The following is a 27,472-nucleotide window of genomic DNA, read 5'->3' as shown; positions in this document are numbered from 1 at the left end:
TACCTCCAAATTATGACAATTACTCTGACAGGGTAATGCACCAGATCAACCTCGGCCTCAGTGCAGCCTGACAGAACAAGGCACCTGAAAGGAAAGGGAGCATGGGGGGGGGGGCGAATGGGAACCAAGAACAGAGCTGGGGGGGAGAGCTCTCAGGCTCTTACCCGTTTGGGCTCTGGTGTCATTTAACCCAAAAGACCCCGTTCAATCTCTTCAATCCAGCTTATTAAAGCAAATAGGGCCTGCAGACATGTGGGTCCAATCCCCCCCAGCCCTCCTGTAGAGTAAACATTGGGGGTACAGGCCTGGGATGGGGGAAGATGAAGGGGAGACCACCGCCCCAAAGAGCAGGAATCATGACGGGCCTCACTCGGACCGAGAATCATGTATATTTATGACACACTTGGAGGGAGAAAGGCGCCATTCAGTTTGGCGAAGGGGAATCCACAGGTACTGTGAGCTGGGATGGAGGAAAGTCTGTGTTTATCCAAATGAACGGCTGACCTGGGTGGTGTGCTGCTTAAAAATGGGGTGCCGCTGGATTTATGGTCCACGGTCCACCTTTAAATTTAAAAGTCACTGGCTCCTTATAACCGCGCTCAGGCTGTAGACGGGAGATTCAATAAACGATGAAAGCATCCCATAGTCTCATATTAACGATCGCAACGGGCTCAGTGCTGGTTACTGTGGGAGATTAGGAATGGGAGGTTGTCGGCCCAGTCTGTGTGATGAGTGTAGAGAGCACCAGTGGCCTACGATTCCCACCGACTGTGTGTGTTTACACATAAGTGAAAGTTGTGTGCAGCAGACGAGCAGTGAAAACTCATTAACTAGCAGCTTGAGAATGAGGCTCTATCACTTTGATTAAACAGCTGCACACACACACACACACACACACACACACACACATACACACATACACACATACACACACACACACACACACACACACAAACACACACATACATCTCCTGCTCGTCCATCTGTGCATTTATAGGTCGATGTGGTGTGTGAGTGTTTGAATGTGTGTTTGTACGGGCTATTGTCATAGGCTTTAGTGTGTGTGTGTTTGCTCGAGTGTGTTTGTGTGGTTGCTTAGGGGACACATCTGTATGTGAGTGGCCCTTCATTTGTGTGTTCGCTTGCCTCTCCTCTCTCATATGTTGTTGTTTGTGTGACACTGTTTAGGGTGAAATGCCAATAAATAAAGGTAATGGGGGAATTTTATACTGGTATATGCATTCATGTACAGGAGACATATGTTTTATCTATTCTCAGGTGTGTTAAGGGCAGAGAATTGAGTGATGGGTTGAATAGGATTGTATGCACAGATGATGTCAGGCTCAAGAGCTGAAACAATAAATCAGTGTCTCAGGGTTGTACACTTAGAGAATGCTTAGGTCAGAGGTGGTTATATCCAGAATTTGGCATTTTTGCAACAGGTCGGTTCTTATGCCCAGGGTGTGTGTGTTGTGTTGTGTGTGTGTGTGTTCCCACATTACTCTCTGAGCCTTTGGCTTAGGCCCAGGTCGCAGAGCCCTGAAGACATAGCCCTGGGGCATCATATGCGTGGGTGGGCTGCACACACACATACACGATACACACACAGATGGAGAGGCAGGGAAAAAAAACAGCACATTAGGAAAAACCTGCGTTTGCTATTCTAACTAATAAATCGCAAATAAATCCCATTTGAACTGCTGAGAGGAGCCGAACGAAGAGAAGCTGAAACTGACACTGGATTTAGCCAGATTGAATAAAACGCTGTAGTTATGTTGCTAGAGGCCGAATGCTCAATGTCCTTGTGTGTATGTGTGTGTTTTTGTGTCGTTGTCTTTGACTGTGTCACTGTCAGCCTCCTGATTCCCTTTGACATATATTTGTTAATTGTGTTTGCCCGGTTCAATCTAGGCCCTTTTCCTTATTACCTGCTATCAGCCCCGTGTGTCGGCCTGCCACTGGGATCACAGTCACACAGCCGTATTGAGTGACACGGTGGCAGACACACATGTCCCGGTCACAGCCTGATCCCATTAGGGCCCATTTCCTCCCATTCATGAAGGAGCCTCTCCGATTGGCTGCCGTGATTGATGCCGAATGCGTGTTCGAGCCGACCGGGGTCGAGGCACTTAGGGCGCGGATAGGTCGCGATGAATCAGAGAGATCACGTTGATAAACTGTGGCGGAGGGATTCTAATGTTTTCACTGTTTAATGTTCATATTTCAGTTTGTATGAAGTAATTCTTCCTTTCCTCTGTTCTTTATGAGAACCTTGAATATTGACCTTGCCTCCTCTCTTGAACCTCCTTTGTACACCAAAGTCACACTCCTCACAAATCACAGTAAACCACAGACTTGCCTCACAGCCCTTGCACGTTGTTGCTTAATGTCACATGCCGTCCATACAAGGAACCAAGCTGTGATTTAAAACAAAAGGGTTTTGAGTTCCGAGAGCTGATTTATGATGCGTCATTCATCAGATGAATCATTTCCAGGTTCTTTCAGCTCTGTCATCATGATTCTTCTCTCTCTCTCTTTGTATCTGTAGGACAAGATGTTGCGGGTTTTTGATCCCAGAGCCCAGCTGACACCTGTTCAGGTAAGTTCCCCAAACTGTCAAAACACCCAATACTACGTCTATCTGCTCCGAAATCAAATGCACTTTTCCAGCTTAGAAAAAGATTTATTGTGCAGTGCCCATTCCAAACCGGCCCAAACCATGAAAGTCCGCAGAACTCTGAAGCTGCTGGAGAATCGGTCGTCGGGAAAGCTCCTGTTGTTTTGAAATGCCCTGTTGTGTTGAGCGGCACGTGATTGGTCACAGCCGTCACTGCTACAAAGCAACTGTTTATTCACAGTTTATTCTTTTTGAACATATCAGGTGCCATAAATATTTGACACTGCACTTCCTTGAGCCCTTGACAATTACTCATGCCAAGTTTGAAGGCGTCAAGGTGGACGGCTCTAGAGATATACGCGCCACGGAGGGATGGACTGACAACCAACACACAGACATTCCTAGAATAACATGAATAGAATGTGATATAGAACTATTTAAAACACATCCAAAATCTCGGTATTTAATAGGTAAATCGGTCCCAGTCACTCCAGCGCCATTTACTGTGAACAGATTTTTTTCTTACACACTACATTTAGTGATAAACATGTTGATGTTAACCCCGGAGAGCTCACCAGCTCACTGGCTCCTCTCAGTGACTCATCTACAGCTGATTTATGAATGCAGGCACTGCTCCTCTCTTCCCACGGGTACCCATCCCACAGCAAACCAGTGCGACCATGAACCTCTCTACTCACATCACTCCTTTTTGTGTGTGTGTGAGTGTGTGTGCTTTTTTTTTTTTTTACTTTCACCAATGGCAACCAGGAGTGAGCCAAAAAAGCCTTGGTCACAAGCAGCAGCAGCAGTGAGAAAGAGTTTTGGGACACGTGTGTGTGGAGGGAAGATGAGGATGAAGTGTTGTGATGAAGGTGAGTGTTGTGAGAGACTGGTCAGCGTGGAGCAGACATCCTCACACATTTCGACCGCGGACCTCCCAGGGGGTTTCGATAACGGAGAAGCTCAGGCTGCCTCAGGCTGTGGGCTCTCTCAAGGAATCCTGCAAAAGCACTACATGCTGCAGCAGATTTATGCATTCACTCTGAAAGGATCGCTTTATTACACACGACTCTGTGTATATGCTCCGGTGTGTTGCTCTGTACGTGTTTTGAGTCTTTCCACACCTTCCTGAAAGGTGTACTGTTACAGACGCACGTGATGTCACGGGCTGACGGGGCACGGAGCCAGCGGAGAAAAAAAAAACATCATGCAGATTATTTTCTTTGCGGCACACTGTCCATCTTTTTTACACAACGGAGTGTGAGTACAGAGTATGTGTGTATGTGTTTGCTGATCTAACATGAGTCAGCTGGCTCCTCTCCCGTGATGGATGGTTACATCAGGTGTATCTTTGTTAAAGTACTTTTTAATGCACAGCAGCTTTATGGCAGCTTATTTGAATTTTCGGCTTTTTCTCTCTCTCTCTCTTTTTTCTTTTTTTTTTGTCCCTCTCACTGTTCCAGGTCTGTGTTTAGAAAATGATTTCAACTAAGTCATATTTAATTGCCCTGAAGTTCCTTTTAAATCACTTAGTGCAGCCAAAGGGCCTTATTAGGTTAGACTCAGTTAGCATTGGGTTGTCTGTATGTCTGAAATGGCGTCTCCCGTCAGAGCCCAATGGTTACTGGTGGCGGTGGGATGAGCTGCTGGGACATTCCGACCAAGTCGATGGCATTTTTTACTTCATTCTGATGGTCGACAGTGGTGAACAACAGACCATCACTGGGAGAAAGGGAAAATTTGATGTGACTAAGGTCTTAAGTTAGTTTTGCAACGAGGAATATATTTGAGAGGTTCCCCATCCCCGAGCCTCTTGGGGTTGCATGAAACTAGGTACGCATACTCAAGTACAACTTAAGTACACTTTAAGGTACTTTTACTATGCAACTTTATTCTTCCATTTAATTATATTTGAGAGGGAAATATGGTACCTTTTACTCCACTACTTTTATTTGGTTTTTACATAGGAAACACATGATTAATGAAAACTTCAATGCATTGGTGTGGACTATACTATTCTACATTATAGAAAGTAGCTCAGGCAAATGCAGTTGTTTAACTTGTGTATTACTGGTTTTACTGAAGTAAATGATCTGAGTATTTCTTTCAGCTCTTCAGACCATTTTTTATTGTTTTAACTGTCATTTATATTACTGCACTGTAAAGCGGTTAAAGTGCTCATCAAACTAGAAAAGCCATATATAAATACAGACCATTTATAAATGTGGTATCAAAACAAGGGGGCTCTGGGTCACCAGGACACTGAGGGACCATCCAGCCAAGTCTGCCCGAGTCTGCGCTCTTGTTTTTTCTCTTCAGCATGTTTTTTCTCTCTCTCTCTTTCTCTATTTTCTTTCTTCTTGTCTTCCACTTTTTCATTAATCCTCCTGGTCTCACTGGCACGGAGACTAAGTCAGAAGAGAGCAGAAGCCTGAGTCAGCACACTGGTCTCCTATTCAAAAACACCGCAGATGGCTTCACCGCCTCCAACCGAAGAAGAGCAGAGGCCCAGATCAAAGTTATGAGAGGGTTGCTCTTTCCTTTTTGGCTTTGTGCTCTCTCGCTTTCTTGTTCTCCCCTCCTGACTCTCAAATACGCGAGGTCCTGCAGTGGGAGGCTGCAGTTTGAACTGGGTAGAGCCTCTCACGCTCAGTGTCCCTGGAGAATGGGAGCACACCGCCACTCCTATTAACGCTCCATCTGCTGAAGAAGGGTGTAGTCTGTGAAGTTTAAACACGCTCATGACAACTTGAAGGCAGTAATTTGGATGCATGGTAGAGTGTGTTACTCTAATTTCTACATGTACCCGCTAAGCAATGTTTAACACCATAACACATAACACAACATTTGACTGGTTTAAAGGCGACTGGTGTTGTGGATGTGAGGCAGAGTTCAATCACTTTCTCCACTCTGCTTAGCTTGTTGTTGTAGATGGGATGTGATACCAGGGAAAGACCAGCGTGGCCACAAAAGTAAATAGAGAGGGGCAAGGAAGTGTCTGAACTATTTGAATATGTAACCTCACTGGGAGGTCTGGTGAGTTGAAGTCATCAAGAAAAGCCACTGAAAAGATTTCTGGTGAAGGGTATCTCATGAATGCTGCAGAGCTTTTGAGTGAAATGTAATTTCCCTATTTTAAAGTGGAAAGTGTTTGAATTGTAGTAAACTAACAGAGTGAGAGAATATTTATCCCAAAAAACAAAGCTGATAATCTGAGGTTAAATACTTGTCATCTGTATATTTGCACGTAATACACGTTTTGATTTGTAAAGTCAATCTATAGGACTATCAAACAATCATATAGGCTTTACAGGACATGTACACATATTCCCTTTTTAAGGGTGTGTGAAGGTCGAATTGTGAAAGTCCGTTAAGTCACAAAGCTGGTTACGGCGTATTGTGTCAAACAGCGCGGTTCTATTTGTAAAGATTCTCTGAATTCAGTCGAGTAGGCGAATCTCTCTTTTTGAAATGTCAGGGACACAACTGGTGCAACAGTAGACGCCCTAATCAAAGCAGTTAGCTGATTGTTAGGTCAGTGCTCTCCCATGAGTTCGGACCCAGCTCCTGTGTCCACTGGTGTCCTGGTTCCACCCATGGCAGCGTAGTGGGGCTGGCTCATCCCTGTGGCAGGCACTGAGCTGAGTTCTCCCCTAGACAGGTGGGGTAAAAATAGGTTCTAATTACAGCCCTGCTCTCGCTGTATTTTTATGGGAAATAAGACTGTGCTGGGTAATTAAGGTCTTGGACAGGAGGAGCAGTATATACTGCATCTGTAATCAGTGAGTGTGTGTGTATATGCATGTGCACAAGCATACAGACGGTTGTATTTAGATAGTTGGCTCAGATTGGAGAGAGTGTGCACATGTGGCTTCCCTGTCCCAGCACTGAAGGTTGGGTTGAATTTCAGATTAGAGTTTTGTTTTGTTGTCTGTTTTCTGTCTCTTCCTTCCCAAGTAAACATTTAAGCGAGTATGTTTCATCGGCCTTTCAACTTTAATCTCTTCTTGGTTTAAAAATGACGGATTTAGACATGGGCCACTTATGTGAAAGCTGAGGGGAAAAGTAAAAAGCTTTAAAAAGAACTTGTTTAAGTTAAAAATAATGACATTACAATTTTGTCCAGGTATAGATTACACACAGTGTACAGAGAACGAGCGACTCGTCCAGTACCCAAGATAAACATTAAATGTTAACCCAGCATTAAATCACATTTTTGTTACCCACTCCTGCTGCAGTGGGTTCTGCCCTCCCTGACATAACATCCCAACACTGGCCTCTTGTTTTCAGACATGTTTCTTTCACATCTCTATCTAGTCGGGCCTCCACCCTGCTTTCCTGTACTGAGCCACACTACTCCTCAGAAGACAATGAGAGAATGAGAAGAGGCACATTCACTGACCTGGTCCCTGTGGTGCTTTATGGATGTTAAGCCACGTGCCTTTGTGGACTTTTGCTGTCTCTTCTCTCTTATCGTGTCTTATTGTATTCTCTTGATCTATCCCCAAAGTCTGTGTATTTGCTGAGTGTGTGGTTCCGTATGTAGTCTGTCTGTGTGTGTGTGTGTGTGTGTGTGTGTGTGTGTGTGTGCTTCAAATTACAGTGCTGAAAATACCCCTCATAGTTTTGGGCCAGTGCTGGCCGTAGAGCTGTCGATCTGTGGTCGGTGGAAGAGGAGGGAGACAGGAAAAGGGAAAAGTTTGCTGGACTTGGGGTCCAGATTCCTCTTTTCCAGCTCAAGCTTCTGCTGCTTTGGGTGAAATTAGAGAGGACCACGGGCTGGAGTGGGTTTGGACTTGAGGAGGGAACGCTGGGCAGGGCCAAGGAAAAGCACAGCGGTTTCCCTGCTATAGGTGGCTGCTCGCAGCAGTCGTATCGTCTTTTATATCCTACCATAAATTACACAGACTGAACTCCCTGGTAGGTGTGTGTGTTTGTGTGTGTGTGTGTGTCCATTCCGGGATTTGTCGGTACAGGCATAATAAATTACATTTCGTACATCTGTGTTATCTATGTGTCTTTGAATTCTTATAATCGGAAAAGTGTGTGTTTTGGAAGGGGAAGGCGTTTGTGCGTGTGTATGTGTCCATACTCCGATTTCTCATTACGGGCAGAAATAACTACCAGCGGGCATAGTGAGCTTAGTGTGTGTGTACTGGCAGCACAATGAGGCTCTTTGAGTGGAGCAGAAGAGTTTAGTTTGTATCGCAGATGTAAAACCAGGGGGTGAGCCATGAAGGAGAACATTGGGAGAGATGATGTGAAATGGAAGAAGTTAATTTTGGTGTTTGTGCCTTTTATATTCTGACTCTTTGATACTGTTGATGCTCAGTCTCTTGTTATTGCATTTACAGGAAACAAGGAATGAGCAGAATTGAACTGACTTTAGTTAATAACCCAACTGACGTTTTGGGGAGAATTATATTTGTGAGAGATAGATTGAAATTATCCATATGTTTACAAAAATGCAAAAAGAAGCAGCAGGGTGATATTGTGTTCTATGTTCAGGCCTCATTTTCAAAACAACTTGTTACATCATGTTCGATCATTGACGCTAATATTTAATTATCCTGCCTCAGACACATACGTATTTAAACAAATGTATCGAATACAGCGTATTCTTGTGTGTGCGTATAACCCAAGGTTAAAAAAGTATCACATCAAATATGCATCAGTTATAGATACAGATGTGGAAATTCCTCTCTCGGTATGAAAAAATGTTTTGGTGTTTTACCAACAAATGATTTCTTCTCACAGTAAGTCGGTGCTTAATAGCAGAGAGCGATATTTTGATTCCTCCCACAGAATGAAGCTTGTTAAGTGATTGGGGAATGTCTAATACCAACACCGCAGACATACGCAGTCAACATCGTGAAATGTGAAGCATAGTGTCTATAAAGAACGGGAGCTCACTCCAAGAAAATGTCTTACTCGAGGCTTACTCGACACTGAGCCCCGAACTCCAGATGCACAAGCTGCATAATTTAACCTTAAACCAAGCCAAACATGCTTCTGTGTTTTAAGAATGGTTCCTCTGCAGAGCCAATAAAGGCCATGATGCTCCGGCAGGAAAGAGACCACATGTGAAAACGTGATTTAGGGGCTTTAATGCTAAATATGTGTTCAACATCAGCTTCTCTTTTCAAATGTAAACACGTCACAGCAGAACTATTCTTCAGTGCACACAGTGGCATTCTTTTCATAGCAGTTCCAGCTCCCCTGTGGATGTGTGACGGCTTGAAGCACATGCCTCCACACTGCAGCGCAGGACGACGTGCCAGCTGACTTTACGAGGATCGACCGGGAGGCGTGTTTTTGCTTTTATTTTCTTCATTGCAAAACACGCATCACATCCTCCACTGCTTCTAGAAAAGCTCTGATCCAGAGAAAGGGCACCTGGCAAGAAACATGTCTTTGATTGTACCAAGGTCAAGCTTCCAATTAGGTGGATGATCCCCCTCTAACCAGTGTAATCCCTCCGACCTTTGACCTTCTCGGGGGTGATAGAATAAACCTTCAGAGCTTGGTTTGATATTTGAGTCCATGTCATGCATTTATTCATACAGCGTGTTAATGTAACCCAGATGACATCATTTTTTTGCCAAGCTGTTTAGGTGTCGTCCAGAGCTAAGTGGACACATGTCTCCTTCTGTCTCTCCTTGCCTTCTCCCACACCTCTGTCCTCACCCTCTTTCCCAATCAGCCCCATGCACACTGCTCTGTGCCGGTTTCTATCTCCATTGGCCTCTGTAGGGATCAGGACCCTGGTAATAGCCAGTGGCTAACTCAGCCCAGATGTTCTCCCTGTTTCTACTCCTTTATTTCTCCATCTTTCAGCTCCCTGTGTTTCTGGCCTCCCCGCTGCCAGAGCTGGTTAAAGTTTGAGGAAATCTGGCATGGCTGACAGCCGTCTCTCCTAATGAGGGAGCAGGAGTTTTTGCTGTACACTAGAAAGCTCAGCAAAACAGTGGCGTAAAATCGGGATATTGTGTTCGCTGAACTGTCTCAATGATGAAGGATCCACCAGTGTTTGAACGTCTGAGCTCCTCTGTGTGCGTTTTCTTTGGAAATCGAGATAATCTGGGTTTGGGTTGATGTCATGATGTCTTGATGTTATGTTTTGTGTGTCGAGGTATAAAAAGAATTGTGGCCTAGTGAATGTTCACTGTGGTTCCTGGAGAAGGAAATGAGGGGGTCGAGAAGATCTGAAGTTAGAAAGGGTTTTTGCGGCTTCAGGTTATAGAAAGATTGTGTGTGTCTGTGTTTACACTTTTCTGTTAATTCTTTTGCACCTTTTACCAGCATAAAAACTGACCTCGCTTAAAGTTTGCCTTTAGGGACAAATTTCTGACTTTACGCTGGAGAATTGGGGCGGACTTGTTCAATTGGGGACAAAATTCATGTTCCCAATTGGGCAAAGCTTAATTCGGGGTCAGAAGTTAAGGTTCAGGTTGAAATGAGGGTTAGGGTTTGGGTCAGGCTGACTTAGTTTGTGTGGGGTGGTGTGTGTGTTGTAGGACTGGCGCTGAAATGATTTCTTTCTTGCAGGAAAGGGGTAAGAGTGGATGCCAGCTGGCAGCGACTGGGCTCTTTGCACATGTGTTGTTTGTGAGCGGAGGCCTCATTAGTGAGCCTGGTGCTCTGGAACTCCAGTGTTCCAACTAATTAAGGATCCATGCACCCATGTGGACGACACCTGGAACCATAAATAGATCTCGGATTTGTTTTTTCTCCTGCTATTTGCCGAGAGAGAAGATTCATTGTTGTGGGATTTAGTCTCTTCTTCAGATGTTAGTCACATGTTGTCCGTTCACGATCAAGATTTATCAGTGAAAGGATCATTTTGACTTGATAAATGGTGTCAGTTGGTATGGGATTCATTTCTTTGAAATCATCATTTTTGAATGTGAGAGATAGATGCAAGAAATAAACCGTAACCATAAATGAATCATAGCACCAACATCAGCACTTTCAATACAGCATCTCACAGCTCCCATGTGATTTCATCTCAGTTTTCCCTCGATCTCTCTGCTTCCCTTTCTCAGGAACTACAACGTGGCTGTAAGCACCATCTGCGTTACATTGTTTATATTATCCATTTTATTCTACACAGCAAATAGTTGCTTGGCCAAACTTCTGGAGTTATTACAAGAGCAGGATTCAGTCTTTTCTTGGTCTCTCTGAGCAAGAACAGCAGAACAAGGTGTGAATTGGTTTATTTTCTAAACTTTTGCACCTTATGTTTACAAATGAACAATTACTACTGGTTTAGTGTGTGGTTTTGGGGCATGCAAATAAAAAAAACAATGCCAGCAGGTGCTGTTTGTGTGTGACTTGAGAGTGGAGCGGGAGTGAGTATTTGCAACAGACCTCTGAGAGTCATCATGTTAAGTTGATAAAGACATATTGCTATGTGCAAGAAGTTGAGCTGTTGGATGTCAGATGAGACCTACATATTAATCCATGTACAAGGTGAGAACAAGACCAGAGACAAGACTGAGACTTACCTCAGAGTTCTCAGAGCGAAGTAAAGTGGACTTCTGCTCCAGGCGTGGATAAGCTATGCTGACCTTAGCTCGACCAAACACTGGTGTTATTTCAATCATCCTGGACGGCCGGTAACCCTTCAGTCCTGGTCTCCTCCCCGATATGCAAGCTTGATCATCCTGGATGGTTTTTCTAGTTTCCATTACTTCAGCAGTCTTTAGCAACTATAATGAAAAGGAATAGCCAAAGTACTAAAATTCCCATTCTTGAGTTTAATTTAAAACAAATTATACCCTAAAGAAATACAGTAGTTTATTATAATTGGAGATAATGGGCAATGAAGCAGATCAAACCTCAAAAAGCAAAATTAAAGCTTTCAAATTTTACACATAAATCACTGGTGGCATCTGATTGAAAGAGAACAAGTGGAAGCATTGTTTATATAATAATCATAACAATTAGAAAGAAATAAGGTTAAATACAGTTTAATAAGGGGTCAGTCTATTTTAAAGCACTTACTGCCTATTTCAACATATTGGTGATTCAAACTTGTACTTTATGAACCCCATTCAAACAGCCCCATTCAAAATGATTCCCCCCACAATGTCTCACAGGGGTTATTACAGAGGAATCCAGTGCAGTACAGCTGCTGTTTACCACAGGCTATGACAATGGGACACAGGTGTGCATACCTGCATTGGTGCTAAATGATTTTCCTGTTGGAGGCCAAAGAAAAGGAGCAGTGCTCTTTAACATAATGAGTTACTAATGGGGGAAGAAGTTGAGCAGAGGGAGCCCTGAAATCTGGTTCGCACATGTCTTTTTAAATGCCACATCCTTTTCACAACAAAAGCCGGCTCAGCTCCTCTTTTACAAATTGAGCTTCTTAGGACAACAGGTCCTGCCACAATTTGTGGTTTGATGCAAGAGCTGAATAAAAGTTCACCCAAAGTGAAGCTGCTGAGTGTCGGGGTAGCGTTAGCAGTGGAGGGCGGCGGCAGGAGATTGAGCTGTTTGTTAGTTCAGTGTGGATGAGGTGATTAATCAAGCTGTCTGTCAGCTACACCATGCTCTGCTGCTGCACATACAGTAAGTCAGGGGTCAGCACATGGGCTGCGGGCACTCAATTGATGATTGACCTACAGTGTAAAAGATAGAAGGCTCAGCACTGGCTGCATGTTGCACACTTGAGTTATCTCATTGCACGTCTATGTCCCTAAGGGGAAACCTGTTTGTGTAATTATAATCAGACCAAACCTGTTTCCCTCTATTAAATGTAGTTTCTCGAGTAGTTGATACAAAAGTTCACACTTTGATTGCAGCAAACAAATAGTAAATTCAGAATGGATTGTAAAACAAAGGAACAGCCTGCAGTATTTACACAGGGTGAGGGATTCCATGATTATACGCAATCGACATGAACACGACATGCCTCGCACACATGCTTATCCCGACTCGCACAATTCATGCTTCTCCACAACCGCGTGGGGGTACTTTGAAGATGTGAAGCCTCTGTGATGTGGTTTCAGGGAGGGAGCAAAGTCAGCCAGCTGGATCCATTGCCAGCTATGAAAGAGCAGGCTTGAAGGGCTTGGTCAGGCCATAGGGATTGAGGGGCTTCGTGTTGTCTCCTATAGTTGGAACATGGGTAGCTATGTGTTGTGTTTTGTTGAGTTGTGTTTCGTTGTGTGCTCCTGCTGGGTCTACCACACCCTGTCTTCATAAAAAATCCTTCCAAAGAGCCATCCCTTTGTTTTTATGGAGCAGGTCTGGCTTGCAGATTCTCATCGGTCCTGAGTATCAGAGCTGTTGCTGTCGTCAGCAGTATCATTCTGTCCTCTGTCATTTGTGCCTTGCCCTGCCCCATGGTCGATCTCTGCTTGGATTTAAAGCTCCGAGCCACTATGTGCATCTGGAGAATATTCATTGCAGGAACCTCAACCACAAGAACCATCAAAAGCTCTAGCGATCACAAATGAAGCACTTGAAATCTCCTCTGGCTCTCCGGTGCTTCCCTTGGACTGAAATGTAGATTCTGGCAATTCAGCGGTCCTGTTAATCATGTAGTTCCAGGAAGCAACTAGCTCAGTATGGCGCTCTGATCCAAGTGGAGTCTCTGCAACCTTGGGATATGTTTTCAGTGGGGAGGGGGTGGGGGGGTCTGCCAGTCGGAACTGTGCAATTGGGACCAGTCCCTTCTAAGTGCGGTGCAATCGGGTCCAACCTATTGTCCCCCAGGCCCAAGAGAGGGATGACCACAGCCCAGGCTGGCACGTCACTGGCCGACTGGATCTCTGACTGCGGCCACATGCAGCAATTAGCACCGTGGCTCAATAATCATAGTCTTTACTACTTCAGTGTTTTATTTCACTTCACAAAGTAGTTAAACTGTTTGTTCGCCTTGCTTTGACCAAAAATCACAACACAACGTCTGCCTGGCTTCACCCGAAAGCTAGCTTTCAAAAACATTCATGAGGAGTGGTTGGAAAACATTTTATGACGTCCTGATATGATTTATGACTAATACAAACAAGACATCATGTGATCAAGGCATCATTTACTTCCCATAACTCCAGTTTTCACCATAAGTTTAGCTCGCTCTGTGAAATAGAAAAACAATGGATCCTTGTCTTGATCTGAAATTATGTGTGGATTACATAAAACCGCAGTGTCGGACAAGGAAATGCTTTTTACACCTGCCGCTTACAAATTCCTCAACAAACACGAACGCCGGATGAGATTACTTCACCACCCCCAAATTGCAGTTGGCAGGACATACAGTGCTTGCAGTGTTTGTAATTAGATTTTTCTGCCATTCACTTGCATGGATCATTGCCGTTTTGACCTGACACATCCTGGAAGGGTCTGGTTTTAAAAAGATTCCTTTGCAATTGACAAACCATCAATTGTTGTGCCATTACGTGCTGTGTCATAGCAGTGTTGGTAAAATGCCAACTATGTTACTGTTCCTTATTCTGGCAAGTATTCAATGAAGTGAAGAAGGTATCTAAAGAGACCTTACCCATGAATGGGAGTTTAAATAAACAAAATATGGCACTTAAATATCCTTTATTTAAGGAAAGTGTATGATCTGGAATGAAGATAGAAAAGAAACTGGGACTAACAGCATAGCAGCAGTGGACATATGGTATCACAATGCCAGCTCTTGAAAGCCTACACCTGGGAGGAAGCTGGGCCTCTTGCACTGCAGCCACCCGAGTGCTTGTACATCACCTACATTTTCCTGCCTGTATTTTAGCCATGGACAAACAACATAATTTTCTCGAAACATGCCCAGATCTCATGCCCAGATCAGCCTGTGCTGCATTTTCTTTCTTTGAACTTTCCCCCTTTCCCATCTCCCTCTTTTTTTCTCCCCCTTTTGATTTATTTGTCCATCGGGTAGAATGATTCCTGGGGCCAGTATTTTTTCCTGCCCTCTTAAAACACAGGGTGATGTCTTTGTGGCGGGCAGTCGCTCTCTCACTAAGTCTCTAAAGAGCATAGAAGCTGGGCCAGCCCTCGTACTGTTGGCCAGAAATGTGTAATCATTGACACAGATAATTAATTCAGGATATGGTTGAGATTTTTTTTCCCCCTAAAGATTGAAATGGTAAAAATCTACAAATCTCAAAATGTTTTGAAGCTGCTTTGTTCTACAAAAAGCTAGATTGCTTTATTTATTTATCATTATTATTTTGTTTATAGCAGAAAATGTTTAGATAGAAAATTTTACTTTAACTAAATCTTTAAACAGTGTAAGAAAAAAAAAATTATCTCGTTCCAACTTTACAATCCAAAATCTGCTGCCTCTTTTATGTGATGCAAAACTAAATTCCTTTGGACTTTCAGACTCATCAGATGAAAAATATAGGATTTATCGGATAGAGGATATATAGTATTGGGAGAGTGTGCTGGATGAAATGGAGGACATTTCCCTGCATGATCAAGGTGCCTTCTATGTATGTGTTTAAGTCGAGAGTGAGGAATCTCACTTTTTCACTATTCACCACTCGATTTATTTTCCTCCTCCATGTTTATCTTATCCCTCCAGGCTTGTTCCGATTTAAGAAAGAAGAGTTTTAAGGTAGACAAGATGAATAACAAGACACTTCTGGTTATTCCATTTTAGTCGGACACTATATTCAACTGGAGGTCGATCCCATTTGTGTCACTAGACCGTCCCCAAGAGCAGCAGCTTGCTTGCCTGGTGTCTGCAGTGTGGACGTGGCCCAGTGGCTGTGCTCATTGTCTCGTTGGCTTGTTTTTCCTGTACAGTGATTTTCATTTGCTGACACAAAGGAAATTAGGTTGGGGGGGGGGGGGTAGATGACTGCAGGCAAGGCAAATATGTAAAAAGGATGATGACAGTAACAGTCTGTGAGCTCAATCATAAATGTCCTTTTTAGCTGAAATCTTAAGTAATGTATTTGTAGTTTAATAATTTAATCTACAGAATGACATTTTCTTGATAAGATGACCATGACACAATGACCCTTATTTATACTTATTCAATTCTTGATATTATAGCTGCATCCAAGGGTTTAGTCCATGTTGTCATTTGTACTCCCTGCCCAGCTTTTGACCTTGCAGATGGATTTTCAGGATCTTAATCTCCAGGAAGGAAGAGAGCAGAGAAGTCTGGAAATTTAAGAGAATGGTTTGTGGCTTCTGGACTCTTTGAAGAGATGAGTGAAATGTTAGATGGTTCCAATTAATGGATAAAAAAAAGTGGCAATAGGCAGCAGAGGAAATGAAAGAATAAATGGCTAGTTTGATTTCCATCTTCTACCCCCCCGTCTCCCCCCAAAGTTTCCCTCTTCCATCTTATTTCTCAAACCCTGTCTGCTTCTGTAAAGTCTGTTAGGTTCAAAATAGTGAACCCTGAGTCAGAAACCCAATGTCAATGGGCTGTGAAGGCAGAACAGGATGAAGAAAACCCAGTAATTGCTGAAAAGACTAATTAACTGTGGATGAAAAGACTAAGAGGGAGTCTGTTTCAGGAGTGATGAAAGCTACTCTGCAACAGTTATTGATTATAGCAGGGGAAATCAAAGGGGGAAAAAATGATGAGGGGACTGGAAAGATGAAGAGGAGGGAAAATGAGGAGCAGGTTGAATAGATGAGTGGCTGCCACTTAGACTATATATGGTGTAGTGTTGTCTGTGAGACTCTGGGACAAAAACAAGGGATGAACCTGCAAACAGATGCCTTTGTTACCGCAAACTTCAGTCACAAAAAAGAAGGAAGACAACACATAGAAAAAAATCTTGCAATCAAATGTTGTTTTATCGGAAATAAAACTGAATTCTTAACAGAAAAGTCAGTACACATGCTCGACCAATAGCAAGTCAGTTTAGTCTGTCAATCATGATGTTTCACCCTGTTCTTATAGCATCAAATAACTAATCAACCACAAACTAACTGGAAAAATGTGCACTTCAACGACAAATGAAAGATTGTATTGTGACTTTTTAGTTTGACCCATGTCCCATCCATTAACATGGAGGAGCCAGGGTTTGTAACCCGTACTGCAGCCAGCCGCCAGGTGGCGATCGAGACACATTGGCTTCACTTCTTGGGAGCCGTCATGCTGCCCATCTTCATAACAGCAGAATGTAAACACCTATAATCAAACTGGAAGATCTGCCATTGTAGTATATTATAAGATTGGAGGAAAATAAGCTTCTGTTATGAAAATAAGCACTTGATCTTCCACCACACTACATTAATTTCTGCACCACTGACACTCATTGTAGAATACTTACACCCCTATTGAGCTGATCCACTGAGCAGTGGAAAGAACGACAGGCCGAGAGGTAGAGAGAGATCCAGAGATTGTGATAGTTCCCATATGTGCACACAGACACCTGATATTCGTCCCGGTGGGTGAATCAACATTCTCCGTGAGTGACACAGATGTGCGCTCCGTCTGTTGAAGTGCACGGATTAAAAAGCAGAGGGAGAAGGACAGAAGGAGATGCAGTGATCCTCATCTGTTTATATTGGGAGAGGATATTTAATAGACCCATAAAACCATAATTGGCGAGACTGCTGACTGGCACTTTTCTATGTCTACGTCAGCAGAGTTAAAGCTGAGACTTAACCCTGTCTGGTATAATTTTTAGTTTTAATAGTGTTATAGCCAGTTACCTTTTTGGGGGGGTTTCTTAATAGATGTTTATCCCATTCCCTTGCTGTCACTATTTAACAGTCGGAAAAATGTGTTTTTTACATTGTACATACACCTGTGCTGGTAATACTGTTTTCCCAGATGTGATGTCATTTCCTCTCCTTCGGTTATTTTTGTGTAGCAGCCAGTCATTCAAGCAGTGGTAACCGACTCTTTACACCTCCCATGCGTATTTTGTATTTTATTTTTTGTCAGGTCATGAACCGTTTCCCTCTTTTCTGTGTCCTTCTGTGTGAATTCCATCAGGTCGGATTCTTTGTTCTGCTGCTAAAGAAAACATTTGTCTTTTTTTTCTTTTTACCTCTTTTCTCTCAGTTTTTTAAGTTGAGCCATGATCGATTTTTAGGATGCCGGTAAGGTTCAGCCGTGAGGAGGGTGCGGGGGCTCTGTGTGAATGGGATTTGAGTTAAATTTATGTCTGCAGAGGAGAGATACTGTTTGGCAACACTTATATACACACACACACACAAGGTCCAGATGTTGTGTCCTCTGGCTGCCCCGCGGTGTCAGTAGTTTTGTGTTGCTCACTTCCTTAAACTGAAAACTGTTTATTGGAAAAGAGTGAGCAGAGACCCTGCACAGACCCCTAATCCTCAGTTGCACTTGTATCGCTCCAGCCGCCAAATCCCCAATGACATCTCTGTTAAAAGGCTCAAAGCTGCGCGTGCCTTCAGCTCCGGGTGAAGGATGACATCATGGCAGTGCGATCTATGGAGCATGTATAGTCATCTGCCGTGAGAGGTCTGTCAGGCCCGTTTGCTTGCCTTCAGCCCTGGAGCTGTCTGGCTCAGCCAGCGCAGTGCAGGCCTGGGGGATGTTGTAATGGCAAAAAACTAAACGCGTCTGCTTCTGAGACAGTTCACAGAAAGGTGATATATTGTTTTTTGAGTGTTCTTTTTTTATTGGCCACCTGAAGGGGAAATTTGTCTTCCTTTCCTTACCAGGTGTGATATCAGGATGAACATGGGTGCATAGTGAAGCTTTTTTAAATTCTTTTCAGACATACAGAACATGGTATAAACAAAGAATCCTATGGACTCTGACGATACTTTACCTGTAGCTTCACCAAAGGTTTGACGTTTTTGGCTGTTAGTCATGGATCCCTGACTTTTTGTCTAGTGCCATCATGAGGTTGAAGTTATTTTCATTATTGGTCTCAACAACTTTTAGGAAAGATTCTCACCGAGACATTTTCTTTCTCTTCTTGCAATAGCTGCCAGGAATTCAGAAACTTTGCAATTCACTATAGTAAGACCATCACAACAGATTTACTGCTATTGTGTGCAATGTATTCTTTCTACCTCATTTATTTTTTATTCAACTTGCATGAACCAACCTGGAGTAGCAGTTGTAATGCCGTGGTATTTTTGTACAATACATTGGCAATAGGTTTTCTTTTTGTCCAGAAGAGATCTCCATTGTTTATGACCACTGTCCTGAAAAAGTCACTGCATTCACATCAGCTTCAGTTTCAGTGCAAAATGGGAAATAGCATGGTAGCATCATCACGGTGCATGGTGAGCATGTTAGCACTCAACTGTGCCCAAGCAGAAAATAGCAAAAAGTAATGCTGCAGAGATTAGGATGTTTACACATGTAATATGAACACAATTGGAATCTGCTGCCGTGTATCAGACGCCCCTTTTTCTCCTAGAAGCAGTGGCGGTGTCAAACAGACCCCGGGCAGATTAAAATAGTCTGCGCTCAGCTTGTTCCTAGTTTGGTCAGAGTGCCAGTTGTGCATCATCTTGCCCCTGCAAGGAAATCAGCCAGTCCTGATGATGAACAGCTCCGTGGCAATGAATTCGCTCCATGTCTGTTTATAATGTGCTGGCTGTAGTCTATCTTTCTCCTTTCCCCGCTCTTTTCTGATCGATTGCTTTTTTGGAGGTCTCAGTTTACTCTGGATCTCTCCCGTACATCTGGCCTATTTTTCAGCAGAGAGACTTGCATGGACTTATCAAGGAAAATATGAGGTCAGTTACCTGCACGAGGCATACCGACTGACTGCCGGCTGAAAAATTATCCTCAGGCACGACTTAAGTGTTTATTCAACCCAGGACTTATTATCAACTCTGTCAGTGCTATGGTAGTGTAACTTTAAAAACGTGTTTGAGAGCCAGGTCAGTAGAGTGTTTGCTAATCCCTCTTAGTGGGTAAAGTCATTTCGGAGCACACCAGGAGCCAGAAAACATTGGTATAACATACAGATGTTATTAGATATAACACTGGTATGGACAAAGACGTATCATCAGGGAGAAAAGGGCTAGAAGTGCACATCTGAGAGTTTCCTTTAAAAAAAATGTGTGATCCTGGGGCTCTCAACCTACTGTCCTGGAGCATTGTCAAGTCACCTCATCGCTCAGAACCATAAATTCAGTTTGAACCACCAGTTTTTCCAATAAGCACCATTGACGATTTATGGTTCATTCCTGCTTCTCTGACGGGGATGTTCCAGCACAGAAGTCTGAGCCAAACATTTTGCAAAAAGACTAACATTTTGGGACATATACTTGTTTTCTCTCCAGCCTACAGTTAGACAATATTTATATGCATTCACCTCATGTGTCTTTTACAGACAAGAGGTATGTGAGGCAAATGCTCAGACCGACATAGCTTTACAAAACTGGCTATTTTATCTATCTCCCCAAAGGTTAGACGAGAAGATTCTTACCACTATCATGCTTGTGCTTGTGTATAAATAAAGATCAACAACATGAAATCTCCCCAAAGGTGAATCCAAAGTGTCTCAATCGCCACCTTGATGACTCTATAAATCCCTCCTCCTCCATGTTATGTTTAGGACATGTACCAAATCAAAAAAGTAAAAGTACACATCATCTTATTTTCTCTCAAGGACGGTTTCTGTCACTGTAGGAAGTTCTTATCACACTTGTATGTATGTTAGTGTTCATTTCCTTGGTAAGTTTGGCTCCATCCCCGACCTGTACACTCTGCAGACTCTGACGGGCCACGATGCATCATTTGAGTCCAGGACATTTTGCATTTATGTCCTGATAGCACAAGGATTTGAAGATGCCTTGTCCATCTTTATACACAGTCAGGAGGTGATAAGCTTAGAATCAGATAAAGTGCGGCTCAGCCCAGAATTAAAAAGTTGGTCACTGATTTGTATCATGTGTTCTTAATTTGTACAGAAACCACAATTATCCAGTGGTCACTTATTGTCTTGGGGGAGGCACATACGACGCAGCCCATATGAGAACATGATTGTTGAGATGCTGCATGTGCTGAGTCACTGCCTCAAGTGATTGCTCAAGACATGACTCATCGTAGAATCTGCAGCTCATTTCTAATTACAGTATCTTTTTCTGCTCAATAAGATAAGATTACAGCACCCTCACGGGAAAGGGAGTGAATGTTTTTAATTCCCCTTTATTTAAATCAATACAACAAACTGCAGTTCCCCAGAAGAAAAACTCACCACCCTTATCCTGCACTTTCTCCAAAGAACTCCTGCAGCTTCCAATGACCCCTGACATGTGTGTGGCATTTATTGTCCACATGTACTCGAGTAAGAGGCGCCCTGCAGAGGATTTGGGAAGAGCAAGCACCAATCATACATTAGCTCTTGACACTTTGAAGACATTTATATAAAGTGATGTCAGAGGAGACACAAGGAAGTGAGATTTGTATTAGATTTGATAGAGCCCTTCATGTGTATATATTCATCACAACCTGGATTTAATATTCTGCGTTCATCCACATTTGGCCAGCTGTTGGCTCAAGTTGTAGTTTTGCCAAGCACTCAGTGGACATTGACGTTATGTTAATGGGGGTTGTACAGTTCAGTAATCTCCCTCGTGTTCTGGGGTGCAACATGGCAGCTCAAGTTGTCCCCAGTCGATTTTCAATTTGTCATCTGCAGACATTTATCAGTGACACAAGAATTAGGCGGCACGCTCCGTGGAAAGGTTTTGAGTGTCAAGTCGCAGAAAACAAACTCTGTCTACTTTCCAAATGCGCAGACGCACGGCCACGCTCCGTTGGGTTGAGGTGTCCATTAAAACGACAACAGTAATTTGGGGAGACACAGTGAACTTCGGGGCCGTCGGCTCCTGTTCCATGGAAACTTCATTGTTGACCCCCGTGCCTTCTGGGAAAGGTTGGCGTAACCCTAGTATTTAGTAGACAGATAACAGGGGGCTCAGTAAATGACTGTGGCTGTGAGACGTTACGAGCACTTGGGACCTGACAGATAAGCTCCAAATGGCAAGATTTTAGTGCTTTTAAAAAACCATGTTACTTAGTGATCACACTTTTAAATAGGAGTTGATTGACAACCTGTAAGCCCGCCTTGGGATCTGGTCTCCTCTTTTGTCCTTAGCCCTATAACTAAAGTACATTTATGGCTTAACTCAATGGCAGCCCAGTGTTGCGTACAATACATTCTAGACCCTGAACAATTAACTCACACTCTTCAGCCTGTTTTCTTTGCAGACATTCTCTTATTTTAACACTCCCAGTTGTTTTTAACCCGTCACTACTGACAACATGTGTCGTTTGGATTCGGGGGCCACCTCTCCAACCAAGGCTGGCAGCGCTGTTTTGACACGTACTCCCAATGGAAATGGGGTAACAAAGACTCCATGAACACACAGGAAGATGCTGTGTCACAGCTCAGTAATGTAAGCCGCACTTGTGGCAGAAGTCATCTTGTCGGCTACATCAACAAAAACAAGCGCTCCTTTCATGGGACAAGTCCTGTTCCGTTCCACCACACGGATCTGTCAGTGGCACCTGAGAATAGTCTTTCTTCCTTCCTCTCTCCCCCCCTTCAAATTATTCACTCATCACCCAACCCCCAAACCCCTTGATTTCTAGATCTCAAGGTTATGTTTGAATTTAGGAGTTCATTAAGTAAGATGTGTTTGATTTGTCTCATTGTGATGCTCATGGTCGTTCCAGAGTCACATTTTGTCCTCCTCATTTCTCTTAGAGTGCCAAGAGTCTCCAGAGCAACAAGGATTCACGCGTCCTGTGGGCCAAAGACGACTTTTTACTGACCACCGGCTTTGATATGGTGAGGTTATGTTTCCATTGCTATTTGTTTGTTTGCAGAATTACTCAAAAACGTCTCACCTGATTTCCACGAAATTTTTGAAACTATTAGATGTAGGTAAATATCTGCATACATGGGCGTATACAGGATTTTCTCTTCCTCACTTTCATAAAAATGTTGAGACAGAATTGAAGTCTCGGCAGAGGTAAGTGTTCTGCGACTACCCTTCCAGCAGTAAAGTGTGTTTTTCACACCTTGTGGGAAACAAGTTTATAAATGTGTAATTAAATCACTATCCAGAGCTTTTAATAATCAAATAAATGTACACACTTAAAAATCAAAGACAATCCATTGTTTTGCATTTTCTGTGGATATGGCAATGTAAGTAAATCCTATGTATATGTAGTCTATTTCTAATGTGTTGACGATTTCTCTCCGCCTCTGTTACATCTCGTGTTATCATGGGTGAAGAGCCGGAGCCGAGAGGTGAGGCTTTGGGACAGCAGGAAGCTGAGCTCTTCTGTTGGCTATGCATCACTCGGCAATTCCAGCGGGTGAGTACAGCATCAGTGTGCAACACCTACACTGACTGACCCAGTCGTGACTCTGACAGTTTCACTTTAATGTTTGTCAGTAAGCCGTGTGTTTAAGTACAAAGGGCACCTTTGTTTGACTTGACATGCTTAGCATACAGTATATGTGTGTGGTATGTGGATAGTGTGTGGCATTTGCCCATGTGGAATGATGTACGGAGGGCCTCCGCACATTGTGAAGCTTCCTCGCGGCTGTGTGTCTGAACGGGCAGGCAGACCTCCCAGGACTGTGATGCTGTCCGTCCACATTTCTGCCATTTCCTGGGTCAGAACCACACACAGAGACTCCTTTCCTCTGTGTCCTCTGTGTCTCTTTGTCCATAACCGCCATGAAGGGTCGGGCTACAGCAGAAGACACACTGACACTGCTCCCCTCGGCTCACCGCCTGTCATTTCTCCTCCTGACCTTCTCCATTCGCCTATTTTTCCAAACACGACTGCCAAGGATCGGAGGAAAGCAGGAGCGTGGCCGTGCTCCAGAGAGCAGAGGAAGGGAAGGATGGAGGAAGAGAGAGAGAGCTGAGGGGATTGGAGTGAGGGCTCCTTTGTCAGATCGAGCTCATCCATTTTAGTATAAACAGGTTAGGGGGCCAAGTCACTGAAAACCAGAGCTGACCAGACTTTGCAGCATGATGTGTTGGATTAAGTAAGTTTATTATTAAGCATATATCACTGAGCTAAAAGAGTGAGAGTAGCTCGTTCATTCTGCCGGTTCTGTGGCGACGTTCAACACAGACTTTTCATGTGTTCCACGCCACAGGTATTTCAGTGTCTGTACTGTACATGCCCGTGTTTGGTTACAGCAGTAACAAGTTAGAAGGTGTATACAAGGTAGATTTTTTGTAAATAATGAGTTTAGGAAAGCACTCATCGTTTTCCCTTCCCTTTGGAATGTGTGTGTGTGAGAGAGAGAGAGACATTTAGGAGTTGACACAGCAGGGTCCCAAATAACAACCTCCGCCCTCCCTCCTCCCTCTGCCCGCATGCTCGCCACTCATCTCCATTTCCTCCACTTCCTCTTTCATTTGAGTGAGACAGATAGTTGCCTGTCTGAGTGCCTCTTTGGAATCCACCGCATTGTTTGGTGCCAGCCTGCTTTTCTTTGAAATGGAGGATATCTGTTGCCACTGATGCCACATTGTTTATTGTGAATTCCTTACCCCGAAGACAAATATGTTTTTGGTGATATTCATAATAGATGTCTGGAAAAGGCCCCACAACACACAAGCTGTATGTGTGCTCTAAAACCCACACAAGTTAATTTCATCAGGAGGGTTTCTCTCCCTGCAGTGCTTTCGCTTGCAGACAGAGGAATGTTGACGTTTACTTAAGAGCCTGAAGCCAGTGTTTTGTAGGTGTGATGACGGCCCAACTCGATTTGAATTCATAATGACTTTGAGGATTTCTTCTAAATTCTCCTGCTCATCCGGGGACAAGCTGTTAAAGCATTCCTGATACCTTCTTACTCAGCGACCCACTTGTTTTATAAGAGTCTGTCTTCACAATTCTCAAATCCACAGAAAATCTCATCATCTTGGAATTATTAAATGCATTTTCATTAGCTTTGAATTTGATTTCTTGTATTTTGATACTTTGATTGTACAATAATTGCCTGGGTGTGTGCTGCTGACCCGTCTGCAATATGTCCCGTATTAAATCACTTCAATCATGCTATCATATGCCGGGCTGGCGTGTCAGAGCTTTAACTCCCAAGGCCATATCCTGTCCAGATGTTTGCGGACCATTATTGATATAAAACAGGTAACAGTCACATGACAGATGGGACCTTGCCCTTTAATGCGATGCTTTTTTTTTCCCATACCGTCTCCCTTCTTACATCTTCTTTGCTACCTTCATCCCTCTCACATCTAACTCGTCTTCTTCCCCGAATAATTTCACACATATTCCTACAGTTATCTCTTTGAAATTTAGCAGCAATTTAGGTTTTCTCCCCCCATTCTCATCATGCTCTGTTTAATCTGCACCGTATAAACGGGACTCTTTATATTTAAACTTTCTATACACAGTCTCACCCACTTGTTTGTTGCGTTTTACTCCTAGACCTTACAGGCTGTCACAGCTGCTGCTACAGGCTGAGGCAGCTTTCTTGTCTGGTAATCTCTGGAGTGGGAAGCATCCAAAACACTGTCAAAATCAAACAGGGCTTCCAGAGTTAAATTAAGGGGAAAACGTATTCACTATGTCCTATTCATCTAGGCACTGGCCAAACATAGTGTTATGAAGGTAAATCAGTCCTAGACGTAGATTGCAAACAGCAATCGCAGATAACAGAGATGACTAACCTCTTTCTGGGTAAAGGGCAAGGTTTACGTATACTTACTCTATCTTACTTTTATCAGTGTTTTATTATACATCTGGAGTTCTAGTCTGGGCCTTCCACTCACACTGGGCCTTCCCGATACTTTCCATCATTCAGCTTGTTCCATTCAGCGGTGGGCCGCCCTCGAGTTATGTGTGTTTTCACGGAGAGTTTTCTATGGATAATTTTGTTTCAGTTCGACAGCGAATGACCTAGCAGATATGGAGAAGACAAAATGCAGTAATCAAAAGGAGACTTTGTCTCCATTTCTCTTTGCACTTGATAGATTAAACCATGAGGGACAGAGGAAGCTCAAAGTCAAACATCCATGGAAGGGCCTTTTGTCCCTGTCATTTTCTGCATATAAAGATGAATCTGTTCTTTTTTTTCTTTCGTCCCTCTGTTTTTAATTAGAATGGCCATGGTAAACAGGGTGTGTAATTGGAGCAGCGGACTGGCTTGTATCAGGTTAGCTGTGCTCGTCCACAACATTCAGTAGGACTGTTTTCTTTGGAGTGTCACAACATAAAGAGGCCCCGGCGCATGAGCCAGTAAAATGGGGTTGTGGGTGGAATATAATTTGGAGGGCGAATAATGGATGGGGGAAATGTTTATTTTTCGGTGGGTTTGAAATGGAGACTGAAAAATTGAGGCATGGAAAGGGGTGTTTTTTAACTGTGCAAAGGTAGCTATTACTGCAGGCCTGTTTTCCATACAAGCGGCAGACACTGGAGAACAGCACAGATCTCTGTGTGCTGCTCTCTCACCTCACACTCGTCCCTCTATAAAGCTAATTTATAATAATGAGTTTAACTGGGGCCTCTAAGCCAGCTGCAATCATTGAACTTTACTACTGCGCACGATTGCAACCAGCTTGCTGTGTAAATGTTTGAGACTTCAGAATAATTATCCACACTCCAACGCATTAGCAGCATCACACACAGATTCACCTCGCTCGCAGAGCTAATAAGGCATGGTCATAATGATGCGTGCCTGTGTAGTAGCTTGTCATATTGTTATAAAGCTGACAGTGACTTCTCTGATGGGTAATTTGCTTAGGATTCGGAATGGCAAAAATGTCAGAGAAAGTCTTGATTTTGACCTTAGTCTCTGTAATAGTGCAGAGTTTCTATCAATGTTCTGCTCTTCTACTTGAGCACTAGAACAAATGAACTCATCCACCCACGCACCCTCTTCAGCCCCGTCTTTCTTCTGCCATGAGGCTGATTGGAACAGATCACTCTGACCTGGTGCCTGTCCCCTCGCGGTATCCTGCCCACCAATTGGAGAAGACATAAGCTTGTCCCTGGAGATCCGACCCCACTGTTTTCTCGACCCAGTCACGGTTTACACAAAAAACTGTCCCTCTGAGGCAGGCACTGCTGACAGATTGTGCTGTTACCTGAGCGAGGAAGGTTTAGCAGTGGATGGATGAGAGGGCCTCAGGTGTGAAGCACAGATTCACAACCTCTGTTGAGTCTCCACAATCTATTTCTGTGTGTTTTCCAGCCAGGGTCGTGCCTAAGAGCAGGGCCCAGTCATTTGGCGTAATTGAGCCAAACTCCCTTTAATCAGTTGGATTGAGAGGAGGCCTGTGCCTCAAACGGGAACCAGCTTTTTACAAAACAGTCCCCCCTTTTCTCCCACCCCAGCCCAGGCACTCTAAAATCAGTCCCAGCTGAAGGCTTTCCTGTGGGGATTAGGTGCAGCTGCAGCCCTGCTAACCAAACCCGACCCCCAAAAAAAAATGCCACAGAATGTCTGAACGATAGTTTGACCTCGCTCCTTTCTACAAAGTTCACTTTCTGAGAGGAAAAGGGAGCTTTGTTGTTCGGGTTCAGCTCAGAAACTCGTGTTCAAGGTGGAGAGAAAATGGCAAAACTACAGTCTTAAGGTGATCTTCAGGGTCAAGTCTCTGGGACGGCCTCGGGGGGATGGGACGGGGTTAAGATGTGACCGCACACGCTCTGTCAAAGAACCTGAACTCTGCGCTCTGACAGTTGAAACACGGCGTCTGGAATCTGTTAGTCATTTGGGGTTTCAGTTTGTGATTCAGTGGAGGGGGAGTTCGACCGGGAAAGGAGGATGGAAATGGAGAAGGAGGGAGCTCTGAAATACCGTCCTATGTTTTTTTGAAGATATCGTCTTAATAACTTTTATGAACTTTTCACGGTCAATCATCGGGCAACCCCAACCTTCTTTTACTCCATAACACCTCATTGGAGAAATCAACTGCTCC

The 27,472-nt window shown here is 43.7% G+C and overlaps 1 protein-coding gene across 1 annotated transcript in view; it reads left to right on the top strand.

Annotated features, from left to right (window-relative positions):
* coro7 (coronin 7) overlaps window positions 1-27,472 on the top strand; it is a 95,492-nt gene that overhangs the window by 6,248 nt on the left and 61,772 nt on the right. The window contains exons 7-9 of the mRNA XM_062407143.1: window positions 2,549-2,599; window positions 22,258-22,341; window positions 22,792-22,874. Coding sequence (XP_062263127.1) covers window positions 2,549-2,599; window positions 22,258-22,341; window positions 22,792-22,874 — 218 coding nt within the window. The remainder of the gene's footprint in view (window positions 1-2,548; window positions 2,600-22,257; window positions 22,342-22,791; window positions 22,875-27,472) is intronic.

This window comes from Platichthys flesus, chromosome 16, assembly GCF_949316205.1.
Source record: "Platichthys flesus chromosome 16, fPlaFle2.1, whole genome shotgun sequence".
Classification (NCBI taxonomy): domain Eukaryota; kingdom Metazoa; phylum Chordata; class Actinopteri; order Pleuronectiformes; family Pleuronectidae; genus Platichthys; species Platichthys flesus.
Note: the sequence above shows the minus strand (reverse complement) of the source record. Positions and strands in the feature narration are given on the sequence as shown.